The sequence below is a fragment of the Rhamphochromis longiceps genome, linkage group LG15 (genome assembly GCF_057381845.1).
Source record: "Rhamphochromis longiceps isolate RC_006_pf linkage group LG15, R_longiceps_female_GT1.1, whole genome shotgun sequence".
Classification (NCBI taxonomy): Eukaryota; Metazoa; Chordata; class Actinopteri; order Cichliformes; family Cichlidae; genus Rhamphochromis; species Rhamphochromis longiceps.
This window is the reverse complement of record NC_140571.1, coordinates 7,321,514-7,339,215: the sequence shown is the minus strand read 5'-3', so window position 1 is coordinate 7,339,215 and position 17,702 is coordinate 7,321,514. Positions and strand designations below refer to the sequence as shown.

The window sequence follows — 17,702 nt, the reverse complement described above, 5'->3', positions numbered from 1 at the left end:
AAGTCACACAAAACACACAAATCACTCTTGTGTTTGTGTGTGCATAGACACATGCATGTGACTAATGCGGTGGGATTTTCTCTCACTCTTGTTTCTGGTGATTAAACCTCGGCTGGAATGTATCTGAGGAGATGATTTAAGATTTGTGTGGAGTTGTGATTACAGTTTGAAATTTCTTTGTTCTGCTCAGGCTCCCAGCAGTATCCTAGAATCTCTGGAAACCCACATGAATGGCCTGGAGGATATAAAAGGTGGAAAGAAGGGGTAAGACGTAACATTTCTTTGCAACGTCATAGTAAAAACATTAGGATAACTCTTTCTATCTCCCGCTTGTTTTCACGAGTAGCCAATAGAAATATTGGTAGAAACAGGTTTTGTATTTCTACAGTTTCCTTTAACCCCTCCTCTCTTTTACTCTCCTTTACGTTGATTTGGAAACACCAGTGAAGGGTGAGCATATGTGTTATGTTTCGTTTGCAGTTTACTAATTATTTAGATGTATTTACTGTCCCACCTCTCGCCCCACCCTCCCCTAGGTAATAAATGGGCACATTATTCACATGTGAATTATGAACTGGATCAATCGAATAGTTCACATGTGGAAATGTGTGTGTCGGTGTGATTACATGCGTGACCTCTGGGAGACACATGTTTTGGTAAACAGCAGGTCACCACATGTGTACTGTCATACGCTAATATGCAATGTGAATCGCTATATGAAGGGTTTCATTCCCAAGTCAAACTGAAAATGAAATAAAAGCTGGCAAAATCAGACTGATTTAACAAATCTTATGGGCTGGATTTTATTCTTGTTTTCATACTTGATTATATATTATGGTACTTTGGAAATTAACTCTTCATATGATCACATATGATGCAGTCTATCTTAAATGTTTGTTTGAATCCCCGATATTGAGTTTAAAATGATCTGTAAAATTGAGCTTTTGTCAAGCAGTTTGTTTTAAGCACATCACTTATACCTCCTCTTGTTCTTCCACTTTCAGGTCTCCAACAAAGGTAAGATGCACATTTAAAGTAGTCTGTTTTTTTCTTTAGCCTTTTATATTGTGAATCAGCACTGAAAGGGGGCTTGTCTGTCTACTTTCCAGGGATCTCCTACAAACAATGTGTCTCCAACGTCAACTCCAGCCAAATCTTCAAATGCTGTTCCCACATTGCAGCCTCCTCCTGGGGACAGTGCTGGCAGCGCTGCTGCTTCAGCTGCTCCTGAACCGGCTGAAGAGTAGGTTCCTATTTCTAGTAAATACCCCGCCAATGCAACCTTTCAAAAAACATTGGATTTTGTTAACATCTATAAAATACCATATACTTACAGTGTATCTGTATTGTCAGTATTGCCAAAAGTAATCACCACCCATCAGAATTGATCAATCCAATTCCAGCATGGTACCATGATACGATGCCACCCGTGCAACATGTCCAGTGTGAAATTTCCTCTCTATGAAATATTCCACAGTCAGCTGTTAGTGGTATTATAACAAAGTGGAAGTGATTGGGAATGACAGAATTTTAACAGACAGACAGAAATCACGAATTGTGATTTTTTGGTGTCTGCTTGCCCAGTTTAGTTTATAATTTCATTTAGTTCACATGTATAATTTGGATGATGGGTAAATGATCTCAGAAGCAAGACATTTCCCACGATGTTGTCTCCACTTTTTTTAGTGCTAGGTAACAAAATGTCACTCCAACAGTGCTATTTTAACCTCACCCAGCTGATTAAGTGCAAGTAAACTATTGATCATGTGCAGCAGAAAATTTTCACTCAGAAAAGTGTGGTTAAAACTTTATCATCTTCCAGTTCATTGCTAGATCTGGATCCACTGGCCTCTACTGGCCCTTCAGCACCATCAGCTGCCCCCACATCTTGGGGAGGTAAGTGGCCCTCCTTCCTTTAGAACAGCTGCTGGTATCATGCACATGGTTTTCGTCGCAGTCATTGTTAGAAAGAACGACAGGTAATCTAGTCCTTTTAGTGAACATGTAACAGTCTATTTTCATTGGAGTTGACTAGAGAATCAAATCAAATCTCCAGAACAAGACATATCTTCTCCCTGTTTCTTTGTTTTCTGCCTCCGTAGATCTTCTTGGATCAGGTGAGTGCAACTCCTCCTCTGTACTTCACCTGTAGGATCTGGTCCAGACTAGTCCATTCTTAAAACCTCCTCCAGGTTGCCTTGATTTTACTGGTTTTCTTGCTGTAATATGAAATTGAAGCAACCTGGAGGCAATATATTGTTTCTCTATTTAGAAAATATAAAAATAGACAACATTGCAGCAGTGTCACATGGTTACTTCCCTGTTTGTCTCCTCAAGCAGTTCTCTTAGTCTGAGTACTCTCTTTGTTTCTCTCTGCCTTCTCCCTCCCCTCCCTCCACATACTCCATTGTCTGTTTTTGGTTTATAATGGGGGCTATTTTGGTTGATTGCTTTTTAATATCTATTTCTTGGTTATGACTGGACAATGCTGGATCATTTGGCGACTTTTAATTTGTTTAAAAATACGGGTTTTTCTTCTTCTTTTTTTTGGCGACTTCTAAATGATCTTTATTGGGCTTTATTTGGATTGACCTTTCTTTTGGCTTTTTTTTTTTCTTCACTCTCACAACGGTGACTCCACTGGCTATTTTGGTTCCTCTTTTGTGGTTTATTTTGCCTCCTTTCTATGGGGATTTCAAACACCCCTGATGGTACTGGAAGAAATGGGCGATTCCTTGCTATCTGAACCCACCCTCGCAGCTGAGCCCACCCCCTCCCTTGCAGCGGCATCGCCCACTCCTGCAGCAGCAGAACCTGGAGTCTCTCTAGCTCCTCCCACTAGCACAGCAGCTGCCACCTCCCCTGGCGCCGCCAATGTGGATCTGTTGGGAGGTCAGTGGGCTTCCAGAAAATTCTCTACGAAGGAATCACTCTGGGAAGCTCAACTGTAAAACCCATCACACGATATGATAACACAGACGACTGCATGCTCAAACACGTACAGTATGTAGACAGAACTTTGCTGAATTATGGCAGTTGTTGTCTGTCCACTGCAAGCAAAGTTGTATCATCAAAAACTTTCACTGCGTACTGGATTGATGCACATCCCTATCAACTGCCTTAAAATTATAGCCCCGCATTATTTAGTTATATTTAAACAGACTAAATACATTTGATTATGGATTAACCATGTCAAAATATATACACTTAATAGCTTACAATGCTACTCAATGTTTAGAAAAACTTATCACATGAATTTTCACTTTTCATTTCCTAATGCCACAGTTCATGACAGTGTAGTAGTCCCTGCCTCTGTTAGCATCTTTTTGACGTTGATGCCCTAAAAACATCAATTTATTAACAAGATGCTGATCGTAATTTTGGCCGGCATTGATATTACTCAGCGTTAAAAGAAGGTGAAAAGAAAGAAATGCTTCCATGCAGGTTGTGTAGAAAAGATGGTTTGTGAACTAGGGTTTGCCATTTTGGAGGTTACTATGTTCGTTTTCTTGTGACGCTATTCATTGTCATGTGAGGGTAGAGTTGGGGGAACTATCAGCTACCCTGCAGCAATGCTGACTTATTTCACAAGATTAATCTGTAACTTATCACTGTCTATACTTCAGCAGGGTTATTAAAAGTGTTTCTTAGTGAGGAGACTCAATAGGTGTGCCTCTTGCTTTGGGCTCACAGAGTGTGCACATTAGTGACAGGAACACATATTGGGTGAACATGAAGGGTCTAACTACAAGGTGAAGATTGCAAAGTTTCTTCTGATAGAAACTCTACAAGATTTACAAGAAACTGTAAATCCAGACAGCGTTACCACCACAGGCCAAAGACAAAAAAGCCGGCTGACTGGTTAGGTTCCACTCCCAGGCATGCGTGGCTGTGCTGAGTGGGGTTTTTCTCATCATAGTTGAAAGGTTTGCTAGATAAAGATTTGGGGGCAAAATAGGGCATTGTTAATTTGCAGTTGATGCATCAAACCCTGTTCAATAAACTATCATTCTAGCATAGCTTTGAGAGATGTTGCATGCCAGTTGTTCTTGATCAGTTCATTGCTTGGCTGAATTTGTGCACAGCCAGGATTGTAGTTCTGGACCGTTGGCTTGCTTTTCCTGTGCTCCGTGACATAATAATAATCTACTGTATTACAGAGAGTGGTATAGTGGCTAACGTGTGGTATAAAAGATTTCCTGTGTCTGATCATGTAGCAACAAACAAAAAATCAGTCTATTACTAAAAGTACTGTGCACTAAGTGGTGCACAGGGTGGTCCGAATTATCCATGAGCTGTTATTTCCACAGCACACCGCAGCTAAGTACAGTACTGCAATTACAACTTTTGTTTCAAAATGTTATGAGCGGAATTGATCAGATTTGGAGAGGTACATGAAATCTTGTCACCATTCAGGGTTGCTCCTTCTTGGAAGAAATTTACTTGGGTAAAGTGTGTAACTATGTGGGCAGTAACAATGCTTTAGTGTCATGAAAAGTGTCATTATTTAAATTACTAAAAGTGAAATTCTGATGTGAAAAATATCTCAATATAGAATTTAAATGAATGAACTAGCTAATATGATAATAAGAATGACTAACAAGCAGTTTAGTGATGAGTTGTGTTTTAATCGTTTATCGGTGGTACGCAGTTTTATGTGATGTGCTTTTTTGGGAAAGCAATCACATTATTTTAATCCATACAAAATGTACAATCAGATTTAGACTTAATATTTCTACAGATATTCTCCACATACTCACCACATGTTCACTTTTGGCTTGTATATACACTGCTGCACTCATGCGTCCTGTTTGATAGGCCGTAATGCTTTTCTTTGATCTCTGAAAAGCAATTCTATCAAACCCTGTCACATGTCTACAGCTACAGATGGCAGCTGTAACACTTGTAGAGTCCTGGCTTATTCGGCTCTTTGTGCACTAGATTAATCCTTGCTGTAATGCCTCCTGTCTGTATTCCCATTTGCTCATTCACCTGTCAGTCATTGATGTCACATAACAGTTCTGTACGCTGCTGTTTCTAAAAGCTGAAAACAGCTTAAAAATGCTTCTGCAACTTAAACGCTTTAATCTTATGTTCTTTTTTCTTAATAGTCTTGTTTTCCTCTGGCTTTTTGACTCTCTCTTTTTTATCCTTATTTCTTCATCTGTCTCTCTCCGCGTTTCTGTCCTCTCCTGGGGTTTTGCAGAAGCCTTCGCAAGTCCTGCTCCTGCCGCTGAGGCCTCCGCAGGAGCAGCTGAAGGTGGGGCTGCTGCTACATCCACCCCAGCTGCCAACGCTGGAACTGGTGGGTGACCAACATCTGTCTGTGTGAGAGAGAGTGTGTATGTGTGTCAGCCAGTGGCATACATGAGAAAGCAACAACAACAAAAAACATGCAGTTAAGCAATTCTTTCTTTACATGTTTTCTGCATGAAAACATACAAACAACACAGCAAAGCAAGTTAGCTAAAAACTCAAAACCTCAACAGGAAAGAAGCTGTGAGCTAATTTGTGATGCTAATATTAGCTTAATTAGCTTTAGAGATTTGCTGGCTTCAACAGCTACAGCTATCTAAAATAAAAACCAATTGTTTCAAAGTTGTTGTTTTTTTGTTTTTTTTTATTACACAGAGTAATAAAAAACCTACTCACAGTAGAAAAGGTACAGGTGTAACTATTAAAATAATGCTAGCTTTTGTTTGTGTACGTTGAGTCACGCTATCGTGGCTTTATATTTTCTCCTGTAACTTTTCAAAATGCGCATATTTATTTAGAGACTTAGACTTAGAGACTTAGAGCTTTTTCTTGTCATTGTGCAGTTTCTTGCACAGCGAAATTGGGTAGCTGAACCACAAAGGTGATAAAGTAAGAAGAAGAGAAACCAATATACAACGAAGGCGGAAAAGAAATAAATAATTAAATAAATAGAATAAAATAAAATAAAAACAGTGTACATGTATACATATGTGAGTGGAACTATATACATGGTGTATGTGTAGGAAACATTGAAACAGACTGGGACCAAAATAATTGCACATGAGCCAAAAATATTGCACAGAACATGGAAAGACTGAGATATTGCACATAGATGATCAACAGCAGTGTCAGGGTGGATGTCTTGGGGAAGTCTTTACACACTCTTAGTTTGCATTAAGAGTTCTGACAGCCCACGGGAAGAATGGTAAATGGTAAATGGCCTGTATTTGTATAGCGCTTTTCTAGTCCCTAAGGACCCCAAAGCGCTTTACACAACCTGTCATCCACCCATTCACACACACATTCACACACTGGTGATGGCAAGCTACATTGTAGCCACAGCCACCCTGGGGCGCACTGACAGAGGCGTTCTTTAGTCTGTTGGTTTTGCACCTGATGGATCTGAGCCTTTTTCCAGAGGGCAGGATGTTGAAGAGGTGGTGGCTAGGATGGAGGTGGTCCTTTATAATTGCCCTGGCTCTGGAGAGACATCTTGAGCTGCCAATTAAGTCCAGGGAGGGGAGTGGACAGCCGATCACCTTCTCTGCAGTTCTGATGACCCTCTGTAGTCTCTTCTTGTCAGCTGTTGTGCAACCAGCGTACCACACAGGGATGGCGTGCACCAGCACACTCTCGATAGTGTCACGGTAGAAGAATGCAATTGTGTGAGTCAGAGTTTCTCATCAATAATTACTATATTTTACTTACATACTTTATTTTCCTAGTTAGGAAGGTATTCTTTCGACTTCTGTGCATTTCCGTAGTTTGAACTCAGAACATGGAGATAACATGGGCACAACAAAGAGTTGTTAAAATACAGGACTTTAATGGAATATATTGCTTGTTATGTTGTTTTTGTATTTCTTTTATTATGACTGTGAAAGAAGAAAATGTTATAACTTTACAGAGAAAGATGTAGATGCCTGTGGTTGTGAATGTGTAAAGGTTAATGAGGGTTTAAACTCACGTCTTTGTGCAGGTAGTATGGATTCATTCATCATTACTGCTTGGGTATGGAAGGGAAATCTTGTTAGTGGCGTTCAAGAGCAAGAATATTCATGCTTGTCTTTTGTCATCACAAGAAAACTTTAGACTTTCTGTTATGGAGAAGACTGCCTGGTTTTATTTGAAGTTCCTAACGTTATGGACTGTGAAAGGATTTAATATCCGCTCCAGTTGTTTGTCATTTTCTCTCCCATCATAGATGCTATTTATAGCTGTAACTGTTACGACTGACAGCAGGAGTATGTTGGAGCTCTGCACATTTTCACCTCCTATCATTCCCATCTGATGTTTTCCATTTCTCTGACCTCCTTCTTGTGGTTATTGCGGTACTCCTGTAACCGTTACATAAAACATACAGTATTGTGCAAAAATGTTGAAAAATAATGCAGTGAGTAGCTTCATAAGTTCACCCTCAAATCAGTAATTGTTGTGCTTGCACTTTTTCTTTGATGCAGCACCAGTTCTCAAAGGAACATTTTTCAAAGCATCTTGAAGCACTTGCTGCAGTTTTTCTGTGTCAGCCTGTCTCTCACTTTTCACTGTCTTTTTGTGTAAAGACAGACTGACGCATTGATATTGGGATCAGGCCTCTGCGGGGGACCAGATATCTAATGTCTAGAATTGACCTAAACCTTTGCTCAGTGCCATATGTCTGCTCTCTTTTGTATCAAAGTCAATGTCTAACATTCCCCTTCTCTCAATGTTTTACATTTCTTTCCTACCCCCAACACCCCCCATTTCTTCCCAAAAGACCCCTTTGCTCCCTCAGATGGTAGCACCAACGCAGCGTCTTCAGGTCTAGACCTTTTCGGCATGATGTCAGTGGAGAGCAATAACCCGGCTAGTTCCCTGGATGCCTGTTTTAGCTCGGGTGTGCCCCAGCCCTCCCCTTCCCATTCCCCTTCACCGCTCTTCACCTCCTCATCCAACACCATCACCACCACTGCAACCATTTCAGCTCCTATTGCCGCCAGCACCACCAGCCCTGGGATTGACCTTTTCAGTGGTAAACATTGGAGATTTGTGTGATCCGGCATTAGTAACTATCGCATCATACTGAGGCAGGCTGGTGTCTTCTTGACTCTGATTTGAGGCTGTTTGCCATTTTTTTTGTCATTATTTTTATGAGGGAAAATGTGCACATGTTTGCAGCTTTGCCTCTCCAGTTGAAAGAGTTTGAGCTTTTTAATATTCCTGTCTTGGGTGCGCATGTATTTGTAGATATCTTTGACTCCATGCCAGACACGAGCTTCTCCAAAACAGACCTCGCTCCCAGTGCTGACTTGTTTTCAGCAGGTACCCTTTTGCACTCAATCTGCCATCTTGCGCGTGCTCTTACTCTCATATCCTGTCTTGCTGTTTGTGTTTTTCAGCTTTGTCCTTGGCTTTAATCAGGGAAGAAAAGAAGGAAATGAGATTGCTCTGTTATGGGTCAGCTGAAAGCCACTGAGCTGTCTGAAGCATTTAGTGAATGACACTTACCTCTTTTCTTATTCCGGCATGTACTGCGTGCACTGAAACTGAACTTGATAAAAGCGCACTGTGCATTATAATGAATAGTTTCTGTGTGTGTGTGTGTGTGTTTAGTGTGTATTTGTGCGTGTTTGGGGTCTAAAAACATAATCTCCACCTTGCCTCCTCCAGCGGATGTGTTCAGCTCCTCTGCCCCCATCCTCTCCTCAGCACCCCCATCCAAAATTGACACAGGAGCCATCATGAATCTGTTTGGTGGTGGGTAACTCACATGACCGCCTCCCCTCACTCTGCCTCTCTTGTTCACGCTGAGGAAGCGAAGGACATAAAATGAAACAAGTGATTTTGAAACCATCAGGTTTTCTCCTTTATGATCATAGCTATTGCGATTGTTGCTGCTGTATATTTTGTTTTTGTTATTCATGTGGGTGGATACATTATTGGAGATTCGCACACAGATAGCTGAGATGAGTCAAAGTATTTATCAACTGCTAATAATGACTCTGGCTCAAGATTTTCTTTCTTTTAAACTAAAAGTGGCTACACTACTTCAGCACAATTATACTTGCTCTCATTTATCCTCTAGAAAAATAGGATTATGAGCCCAAATCTAACAACTAAAATTCCTTGCTGTGTATATCTGAGTGTTACATGTGAAAAGGCCATTTTTATAAGCAGTATGTGTGTGTGATGTTTTCATTTTCTGAAATCGAAAATCCTGCGCTCATGCTTTCAAGCCCTCTTTTCTAACTCTAAGCATTTTGTCTGACATTAATAGTGTGAAGCTGAAGGCTGATTGTTCCCCTTCTTTGCCTTAATGCTGCGATGGAAATGGCTCGACCCACTGCGACCCTGTCATGGAATGAATGGTGGACTGTGTTTATGTTTTTTGGTTGACCTGCCAGAGCCTACAGGAGGAGATGCCCCAGCTGCTGCTGCTGCCCCTGCTCCTGTTGCCCCCGGTGCTGAACTGATGTCAGGTAAATCCTCAGATGTGGAAGTGCCAACCTGAATGTGATCAGTGAAGGTTATATCATCATGTTTGTATGAAATAGTTCCCTCTCACTGCATGTATTGTGGTCATGGATGGATTTCATAACAGATATTATGAGCACAGGTCTGGAGGCTCCTGAGCTAAAGCCTCTGTATTAAGGTTTGTTTTTGTCGAGTTTAAAGTGGAAATAGACTGATGGTATTGTTTTGTAAAGTCTGTAAGCGTGGAATAAAAGAGAGAACATTAACCAGAGGTCCTCACAGACTGACTGGATGGCGTCATGGTACCGAACAAGCACGCTCATTTATAGAATTCCCCACTCAACAATTATTTCAATGATGGACTCATGCGCTCCAAATATGAGTCTATATTATTAATATATATGCGGTAACAAACTACTCACTCATCAGAACTTCACCTTTCAGACCATGCTCTCAGCAAAGTCAGTGCTGCTCAAGTTCCTTAAGTCCAAAGTCCTCCCCTCTACTCTCCTTCCTCTTTTAAGGACCACTTTTTTTTTGCTTTGGCTTGCTAAACAGAGGAGCTACTCTGTTTTTTTTCTGACACTTGCCAAAAACAAAAACAGTTGCATACTTGACATCAACAGGTTCACATGCATGTTCTGCAAATGACAGACAGCACAAAAGGATTTGATTCATAATATTAGTAATAATATATTGTTTGAATACAGTAAGGCTTTGGTTGATGAGTTAACATGACTTAAACATATTGTGGAACTTTTATGTGTTAATAGATCTATCGACCTTGCTTCTCCTGTCTTTTGGGCCCTGGATGCCCTGTCCAAAAAAGAATAGGTTGGGGTTTCTGCTTAGCTCAGAGGCCCTAACCTGATCATTCATCCATGGCTACAGCTGTTCATCTTGTAATAACACTCATGATTCCTTGTTGTTGTCTTGCTAATACCATAATATCACTTTACAATATTTTACTAACACTTTCTTTGATAATCTTAAAATCGGTTTGCTTGCCAGACTAGCTGTTTCGTGTCAGTGGATGTATCACTTACTGTTTCTATTAACTTTGGTAATGGTTAATGAAATGGTTTGCTGTCAGCAGCTTCTCTTTGGATTGTATTTATTAACTTTTAAGAGCAACATACATCAACACTGTTTGTGCCACACAAAATGGTGCATGTTTCTGCTGGCTTGGTTTTTGCTTCAGTTTCATGATAACAGCATCACATTTTGCTTATGACGACTTATATTCTTCGGAAAATCCTCCAATCTTTCTCACCTTTCAATACTTGATCCCTGCTTATGTGGTTCCTGGTCCTCTCCTTTTGTGCTGCTGGTCTCATATTATATAACTAATGGTCTGCAATACTTCTGCTTTAAGGCTTAACTCTTTCTCTTTTCCTTCCTTTCTATCAACCATACAATAACCTCCTTAGAAAAAAAACACTCTATTGAAACCTCATTGCATTTCCCCCCCTCTCTCTTTGGCATCTGTGCTTTTTTTTTTACTCTCCTCTCTTTCTCTCTCCCTCGCTCTCTTTCTCCATCTGGCTCTTGGGCTGGCTCATTTCTTGCTTCCTGCCATTTGATTGGGTGAGTCCCCTTGCTCTTTAACACGCTAATTTCCCACAGTGCACTGCATTGCGGTGGTGCAAGGCAAGCTCAGCTGCACTTTCTCCTGAAACACCAGATGCTTGACGGTTATGAGGACTGTGTGAAGTAGCAGTTATTATTCAGTGCTTCTTTAGCATTTAACCCAGCTTCATTCTAGCTTCAGTGCTTCTGCCCTCATGCCAGTTTCTGCAGCAGTCACAAACTCATGGGAAAACTACATTAACGGTCGCATTCTTGACATCATGTTTGATGCTATGCAGAAGCAAGCTCAGGTTTATATCTGTCCCACATATATATGTACTTTTAAAGTTCTTTATCTTACTGCAATTGATCATAACAGATGTCTCCTGAGTCATATATTCGATGGTTTTATGTTATATTCTATTTCACATGATTGAAATTCACTAAGATTTAGTATTTTCCAAAAAGAAACCATATGTCGTATTTTAAATGAACCAACTCTTCCTCAGTAGGTTACATTTCAATGCTCTCTTTTCGCTGTTGTCATGGAGACATCTGTTGGTTGTCATGGTAATATCCCAAGTAATAAGAAGGCCTGCTCCTGAGTTGTAGTAGAGTGTGAGAATTGCTTGTAGTGAAGGATACTAATATCTCCGTCCCCTGTCCATCTTCTCCCTTCCCTGTTGCACCTCCTCCCTGCTGTAGTATTTGATGGCCTAGGGGATGTAATGAAGCCCACAGTGACTCCCCAGGCTGGGGATGTTGACACATCTATGGCTAACATGGCAAGTAGTAAGTAGAGTTTTAGATTTCTAGATTTCTGGACTATGTAATGCAGTAAATTAACATTTTGAGAAATATGCTTGTTTGTTCTCCAGCAGAGATTCTTAAATTGTAAGGTTTGCTTTATTTATTCATTCTAAATAAATTGTGAAAGGCTTGAGAGTTACTTCTTTACATATTAAACAAAAGAGAAAAGCAGTCTTGGGAACGTTAGATGTGCTGGCAGTCACATTTTCTTTTATATTTAACAGAGCCAAACCTATTTATGGTATACATGCCCAAAATGCTAACTAAGTAATTTGAATACTTATAATTTTGTTACAATGTAAAACATTTGGGAATTTGGTGAAATGAATTTTATTTGAGTGGCGTACAATCATTACATTTATTCAATATTCAGTTCAAATCAGTTATATTTCTATAGGACCAAATCACATCAACAATCACCTCAAGTTGTTTTATTTTGTATGGTAAAGACTCTATAAAATTACAGAGAAAGCACCAATCATCAGATGACCACCTATGAGCAAGTGCTTGGTGACAGTGGGAAGGAAAAACTCCCTTTTAAAAGGAAGAAACCTCTGATAGCACCAAACTCACAGAGTGAGTTGCTTAAAGTTTATGAGGGCAAAGAGTCATTTTTTGAGTGTGTGACTCCATCTGACACTTAGTTCACAATAAAAAGAAAGTCAAGTAAAAATAGCAGCAGTAGCTCTAACTCCCCTATAAACCACAAATATGTTTCTTTACACTTAAAATTATTTATGAAAGTAAATCATTCTTGTGAACTTTAAGAGTGCTTGTGTTAAAGATAAGCCAACTTATTAATCTTTCCACCTCTGTTAAAAGAAAGCAAAGAAACTCATCTACTAAAATGGCAAACATCTACTTTAACTGACTTTCTGTCTTGTAACTTAGAAATCACTGCAGTAAATTACAAGTTACAAATGATGCGACAGATTTTTTTGCAGTACCTTTTTTCTCTCTTTCTTTCCTTCCAAGATCTCACAATGGGAACTCCAGCGGCCCCTCAGGTAGCTCCCCCAAGTTGGGGTGCTCCGATGGTAAATGTTGTCTGTGTCTTAAAGCATGGAGTGGAGCCGCATGCCAGCGACAGATAGGGCAAACCTGTAGCAGCAGTCACAAGTGTCGCCTTCATCACCATATGGAAAAGAAACAGGAAAAAAAAAACTTATAACAAATGCTTATGTTTTGGAGATTTGTCCTCTTTCTTTTCAATATGGCCCAGCTCTCCAGGTTCCAGGTGTACCATAAAGCTAGGAAGCAGGGCATAAATTTAATTCAGCCTAATGTGTGTTTCTGGAATATTTACTGGAGAGTGATGAAGGGGGAAGTGATAGTACTGCATTAAGAAGCTGTTGCTTGGAAACAGCTATTAATTTTTGAGTTTTCTTTGAAACCTGATTGAGTTGAGGCAAACCTGGACATTGCAGTTGGTTTGACGCTTCCATCTGAAGGCTACATGACACAAGCTTCACTGCTCTCTGAACCCCTGTTCATATGCAAATAGACAACAAAAACTGAAGATGAAGTTGGGCTTTCTGTTGTGGCGTGTCCTCGTTTCTTGTGTGCCAGTTTGTTTTGTCCAGCATTCGGTGTGTCTGTCCTTTTTTTTTTACCTTAAATTTTTGTTTCCTGTGTTCATTTTGCCATATTTTCATCTGAAATGTAGTATAGTAACATCCCACCTCCTCCTCTCCATCCCCTCTCGTCCACACCTTTAGACCATACCCATGGGTGTCAGTCCTTTTATGGGAATTCACCCTAGCTTCACCATGGTAAGACCTCCAGTCCAGTCTAGTAATGCCCAGGCAGGACATTACTGGATAACTAATGGACAATCACCCCCTTTGGGTGGCCCTCACACACCCATAAAATAACAGACATCTAGTTTTATTGACTCTTTTCCATTCCATCAGGCCGGAGCACCAGTTGCTGGAGCTCCCATGATGCCAATGGCGAGACCAGGCTTCCCAGCCGCTGGGGTGACCCCAGGAGCACCGGTAACACACTTGATTTTTTTTTTTTTACAATGGAAAATATTATTATTTGCACAGGTTACAATGACAAAAGAAGGAATATGAGTGCTAAAATAAGGTGTTTTACAGATGTCTCCTGGAATCGCCCAGAGCCCCAGGAAGCCTCCACCACCCAGGAACGCTCTGGATGACCTCAATATTAAGGACTTCATGTAGACTGACTGATCCAGAAACCCCCAAGGTACACATCTTTACTGATAGTATGCTGAAACTGCAGATTCCTCTCATTACGGATAACATTCGTATAGTTTTTCTCTGTAGAACAGGCTGGGGTTTCAGCATAACAGTAATCTACAGCACTACTACCATCAGTTATTCTGCTTAAGATGTAGACATGCTTGTTGCTTGTTGTAAACCTGTTGTGCAATTGCTAAACTAAAATATCTCATATGTCATGAAATAGCAAAGCATAAGGAGAAGAATTTGAGCCTTAAACAATAACCACATGCAAGTTCAATTTGATGCTGGAAAAGTGGTTCCCAGACCTGAAGATAAAATTAAGGGTGGTTTTTCTGAGTTTTTTTTTTTTTCTGTAAACAGACAGAAGTCACTGGCAAATATCAAGATTTTTTCTGAAAGTAGACTTCACAAATTTTAAGTGATCAGCATTCACAAAACAAAATGTGCTAAAAGCTGCTTTGGATTGGGATCCACAACAGTACCGATAAGGTAAAGAAACCAAATGTGTGACATTAGGGTTAGGGAAAACATCTTGTGACAGTTAAATCAGATATCACATGCCAGTTTCATGCTGTTTAATAATAATAATGCAATATGTTGTGTCTGCTAACACATTCCTCTGACAGAAAGCTAAAACAAGACCATGTTCTTTCTCTGTGTAGGTTTGTCATCGTGTCTGGAGCTCTGTGGAAGTGGATGTCTGCACCCCCCCCCCCCCCCCCCCCCCCCTTTTTCTCAGCCTCTTCAGCCAGCCATCAACTCTTCGATCTTTGCCCCCCCACGACCCCTGAAAGCAACCTGCCCTCTTTATCTAATGTTGTAGCACAACTGTGAATGTGAACCCTAGATACAGAAAAAGAGAATTCCGTTTATGTGTGTGTGGGTGTGTGTGTTATTCAGTGTTAACATTTACTTAATATACTACAGAAAAATTAACAAAAAAAATCAGTAAATGTGTATTTAGATTCATTCTGGATTTTGGCGTATCAGCTGACTTGGAATGGTGGATATATGTTGGTTTCTTTGCGCATCTCCCAGACGAGGACTGTGTTGTTCAATGTGGACTGTGTTCGGTGTAACTTCACTGGCCAACTCCCACTCCTCTATCCCTGTTGTTCAGACTAATACTGTTTATTGTCATTAAAGACTTGGTTGTACCCATATATATCTGATGGCCATCCATCCTACCTGTCTACTTCAAGTTTTTTTGGACAAAAGCTCCTTATCAAAATGTACTTAAACACCACTTGCACTGCAAATCTGGGCTTATCACTAAAGACATTAAACAGTGTTTCGTTTCATTTTCACATTATCTTTTTTTAGGGATTGTATGAAACATGCAAAAATTGACATATGCATTTTAGACTATTTTAAATGACAGATTATACATATTTTCTTTATTTTAAGTGAAAAAGTGTATCATATATTTTTAGTTACATTAAATTATATGGTTGGATAAAAATGCAAGTAGACTAAAAAGTTTCCCACTTTGTACATACCTCTGAAGCTGTAACAAATATTGAGTGGAAATGTTGCTCAGAGTGTGTGCTGTGTCGCCCTTTGCTGGTGTGGAGTGGTACTGCATCATGACGTGAAACAGGTGAATCTGGGAGGCACTCTGAAAGAGCTGCATTCCTTGTTTTATCTCTACATACGATGAGTCCAAGTTAAGGTGGAAATAAAGACACGAGGAAGTGTTTGTGATTGGCCTCAGTTGTTTTTGGGTGATTTGTGATAGAGCAGCAGTTGGTACATTTGTTCATGTGCTGCTAACGGGCTCACTGTAAAGCACTCGAGTATACGCTGGATGTTCTGTGTATTATTTCAAAAAGTGACTGTATCTTAATCCATTGTGGCATTAACAAAGTGTTGAAGGAAAAATAAAAATGGCACCTAAAAACAAGAAGAATGTGGATGAATATCAAAAATTAAGGATTCCTTTCTTTTGTTTTTTGTTACATGGATGGCATCACCCCCACTCCCTCAACCCCACCTGCATGTGACTCCAAATGAGATGCAATAAAAGACACATCTGTTGATCTCAGTGACCTCAGTTCATCACTTATGCCTGCTTTGGTTTCTATCAGCACTATTTATATTTAACAACAAAAAAAGTGTTTGTGACATGAACACTACCCAAAATAATGAAAAAAGGAAACTAAAAAAAAAAAAAAAAGGTGGATATTTACAATTAACAATTGAAGCACATATTGTTAGAAAGAGGGGATTCATGAGTTTCACATGGTTGCTGGTAGGTAGCAGTGGCCTTGAAAATCTAAATGTGAAATTGCACAACAACAACAACAACAACAGAGGTTGTAGTGACTCTAGTCATGCTTGCAAAAGCAAATGTAAGTTGTGCTATCATATTATTAGATTCATATAATGAATCTAATATGATTGTTAGCTATCTGTCGCAGGGGGACATATTGAGCACTTGTGAACATTGCATGTTTTGCATATGTATACATTCCAAAAAAAAAAAAAATCCCTTCTCACCCATCTGGGGTACTGCCTGGTGTGGTAGACCCCAGCCTCTATGGATCTTGTACTTAGAGCTTGTTCCTGTGCTGCCATGATTAGAGCCTCTTTGCTGTCTTTCACTTGATCTTTGTCCAGCCACTAGTAGGATTTCTGGATGTGAGCCACTTCCTCTATATGCTGGTACATACTGTGTCGGGTAAAACACCTTATTTACTGCAGCGCTAGAGGCAGCTGTTTCACGGTGGCTGCAATGAGCATCCAGCGTTACCTTCAGGTGGTGCACTTTGAGAGGAGGTTACATGAAGTTGAAGCATGGCGGCTGTTGGTTCCACTGTGGCTGGTTTCAATGATCCTGTCCATCCCTGCTTTAGTGGTTCAAAACCTGGACGACGATCAGCACTGGATATGCTGCAAAGCTCACTACTCCTCTGAGGGCCAGAGGATTGCGGTGGTGTTCACAGGATTCCTGGTAGGATTTGTGGCATTTTTGTCATAGCTTTTTCATACATCAGTCTCTACAGAAAAGTGAATCGGGCAGCCTTTTTCAACAATCCACAGACCACGAGACTGATTATCAGCATTGTTGTGACTGTTTTTGTTCTACGTGTGCCATATTATGCCATGAATATTGTGGAGATAGCAGCTGTTTCCCTAAATAACAAGCCCCTGCTGAGGTTTTGTGAGGACAACTGGGGCACTTTTGCCTCTGTACCATTTGTAAACAGTGCCGTGAATCCACTCCTGTATGCCTTTACTTTTAACCCTCTCAAGGCAGGCGTTGCCAATTTGCAATAGTTGAAAACTAACAACCTGATTACCCCACATACATATTTTTAGTTTTTTTTACTCAGAAGTACCACTGCAGGACTTGGTTGTGCATTAGCAACAAAAAGTTTAATTTGAGCCTGAGAGGGTTAATCGTTTTTTCACTCTTTGCCAAAAAATGCTAAATGTGTAATGGAAAAGATCTGAATTCCCCCAAATTGGACTAAGGCAGGGGTCAGCAACCTGGGAGCTGCAAATACTTTTTAACATCTAAAATGAAGATAACACTTTTTTAATAAAGCAGGATTCTGAGATAAGATATTGTGGTGAACTCCTGCAGAGTGTGCCGGGGTTCTTCCTGTGGATGTCTCATTGATTCCTTGGAAACCTGCTTATCTTCCCGACTTGTTCCATCATTTGAGCTCAAAGCGG

At 40.2% G+C, this 17,702-nt stretch overlaps 1 protein-coding gene and 1 pseudogene across 12 annotated transcripts in view; both read left to right on the top strand.

The window, feature by feature from the left end:
• LOC146651947 (clathrin coat assembly protein AP180-like) overlaps window positions 1-16,046 on the top strand; it is a 30,738-nt gene extending 14,692 nt beyond the window's left edge. The window contains exons 10-25 of one of the 12 annotated variants that reach the window (XM_085382176.1): window positions 191-264; window positions 1,005-1,017; window positions 1,110-1,243; window positions 1,823-1,896; window positions 2,103-2,117; window positions 2,722-2,892; window positions 5,207-5,305; window positions 7,733-7,987; window positions 8,626-8,712; window positions 9,360-9,434; window positions 11,704-11,790; window positions 12,784-12,845; window positions 13,527-13,580; window positions 13,722-13,805; window positions 13,911-14,022; window positions 14,684-16,046. In XM_085382176.1, coding sequence (XP_085238302.1) covers window positions 191-264; window positions 1,005-1,017; window positions 1,110-1,243; window positions 1,823-1,896; window positions 2,103-2,117; window positions 2,722-2,892; window positions 5,207-5,305; window positions 7,733-7,987; window positions 8,626-8,712; window positions 9,360-9,434; window positions 11,704-11,790; window positions 12,784-12,845; window positions 13,527-13,580; window positions 13,722-13,805; window positions 13,911-13,997 — 1,371 coding nt within the window. In that variant the 3' untranslated portion in view covers window positions 13,998-14,022; window positions 14,684-16,046. Of the gene's footprint in view, window positions 1-190; window positions 265-1,004; window positions 1,018-1,109; window positions 1,244-1,822; window positions 1,897-2,102; window positions 2,118-2,721; window positions 2,893-5,206; window positions 5,306-7,732; window positions 7,988-8,202; window positions 8,713-9,232; window positions 9,435-11,703; window positions 11,791-12,783; window positions 12,846-13,526; window positions 13,581-13,721; window positions 13,806-13,910; window positions 14,023-14,683 lie in introns of those variants that run through there. The other 11 variants (XM_085382175.1, XM_085382178.1, XM_085382177.1 and 8 more) reach the window with 11 other exon arrangements.
• A 216-nt stretch (window positions 16,047-16,262) lies between these two features.
• On the top strand, window positions 16,263-17,300 carry LOC146651946 (leukotriene B4 receptor 1-like; annotated as a pseudogene).
• The last annotated feature ends 402 nt before the right edge of the window (window positions 17,301-17,702 follow it).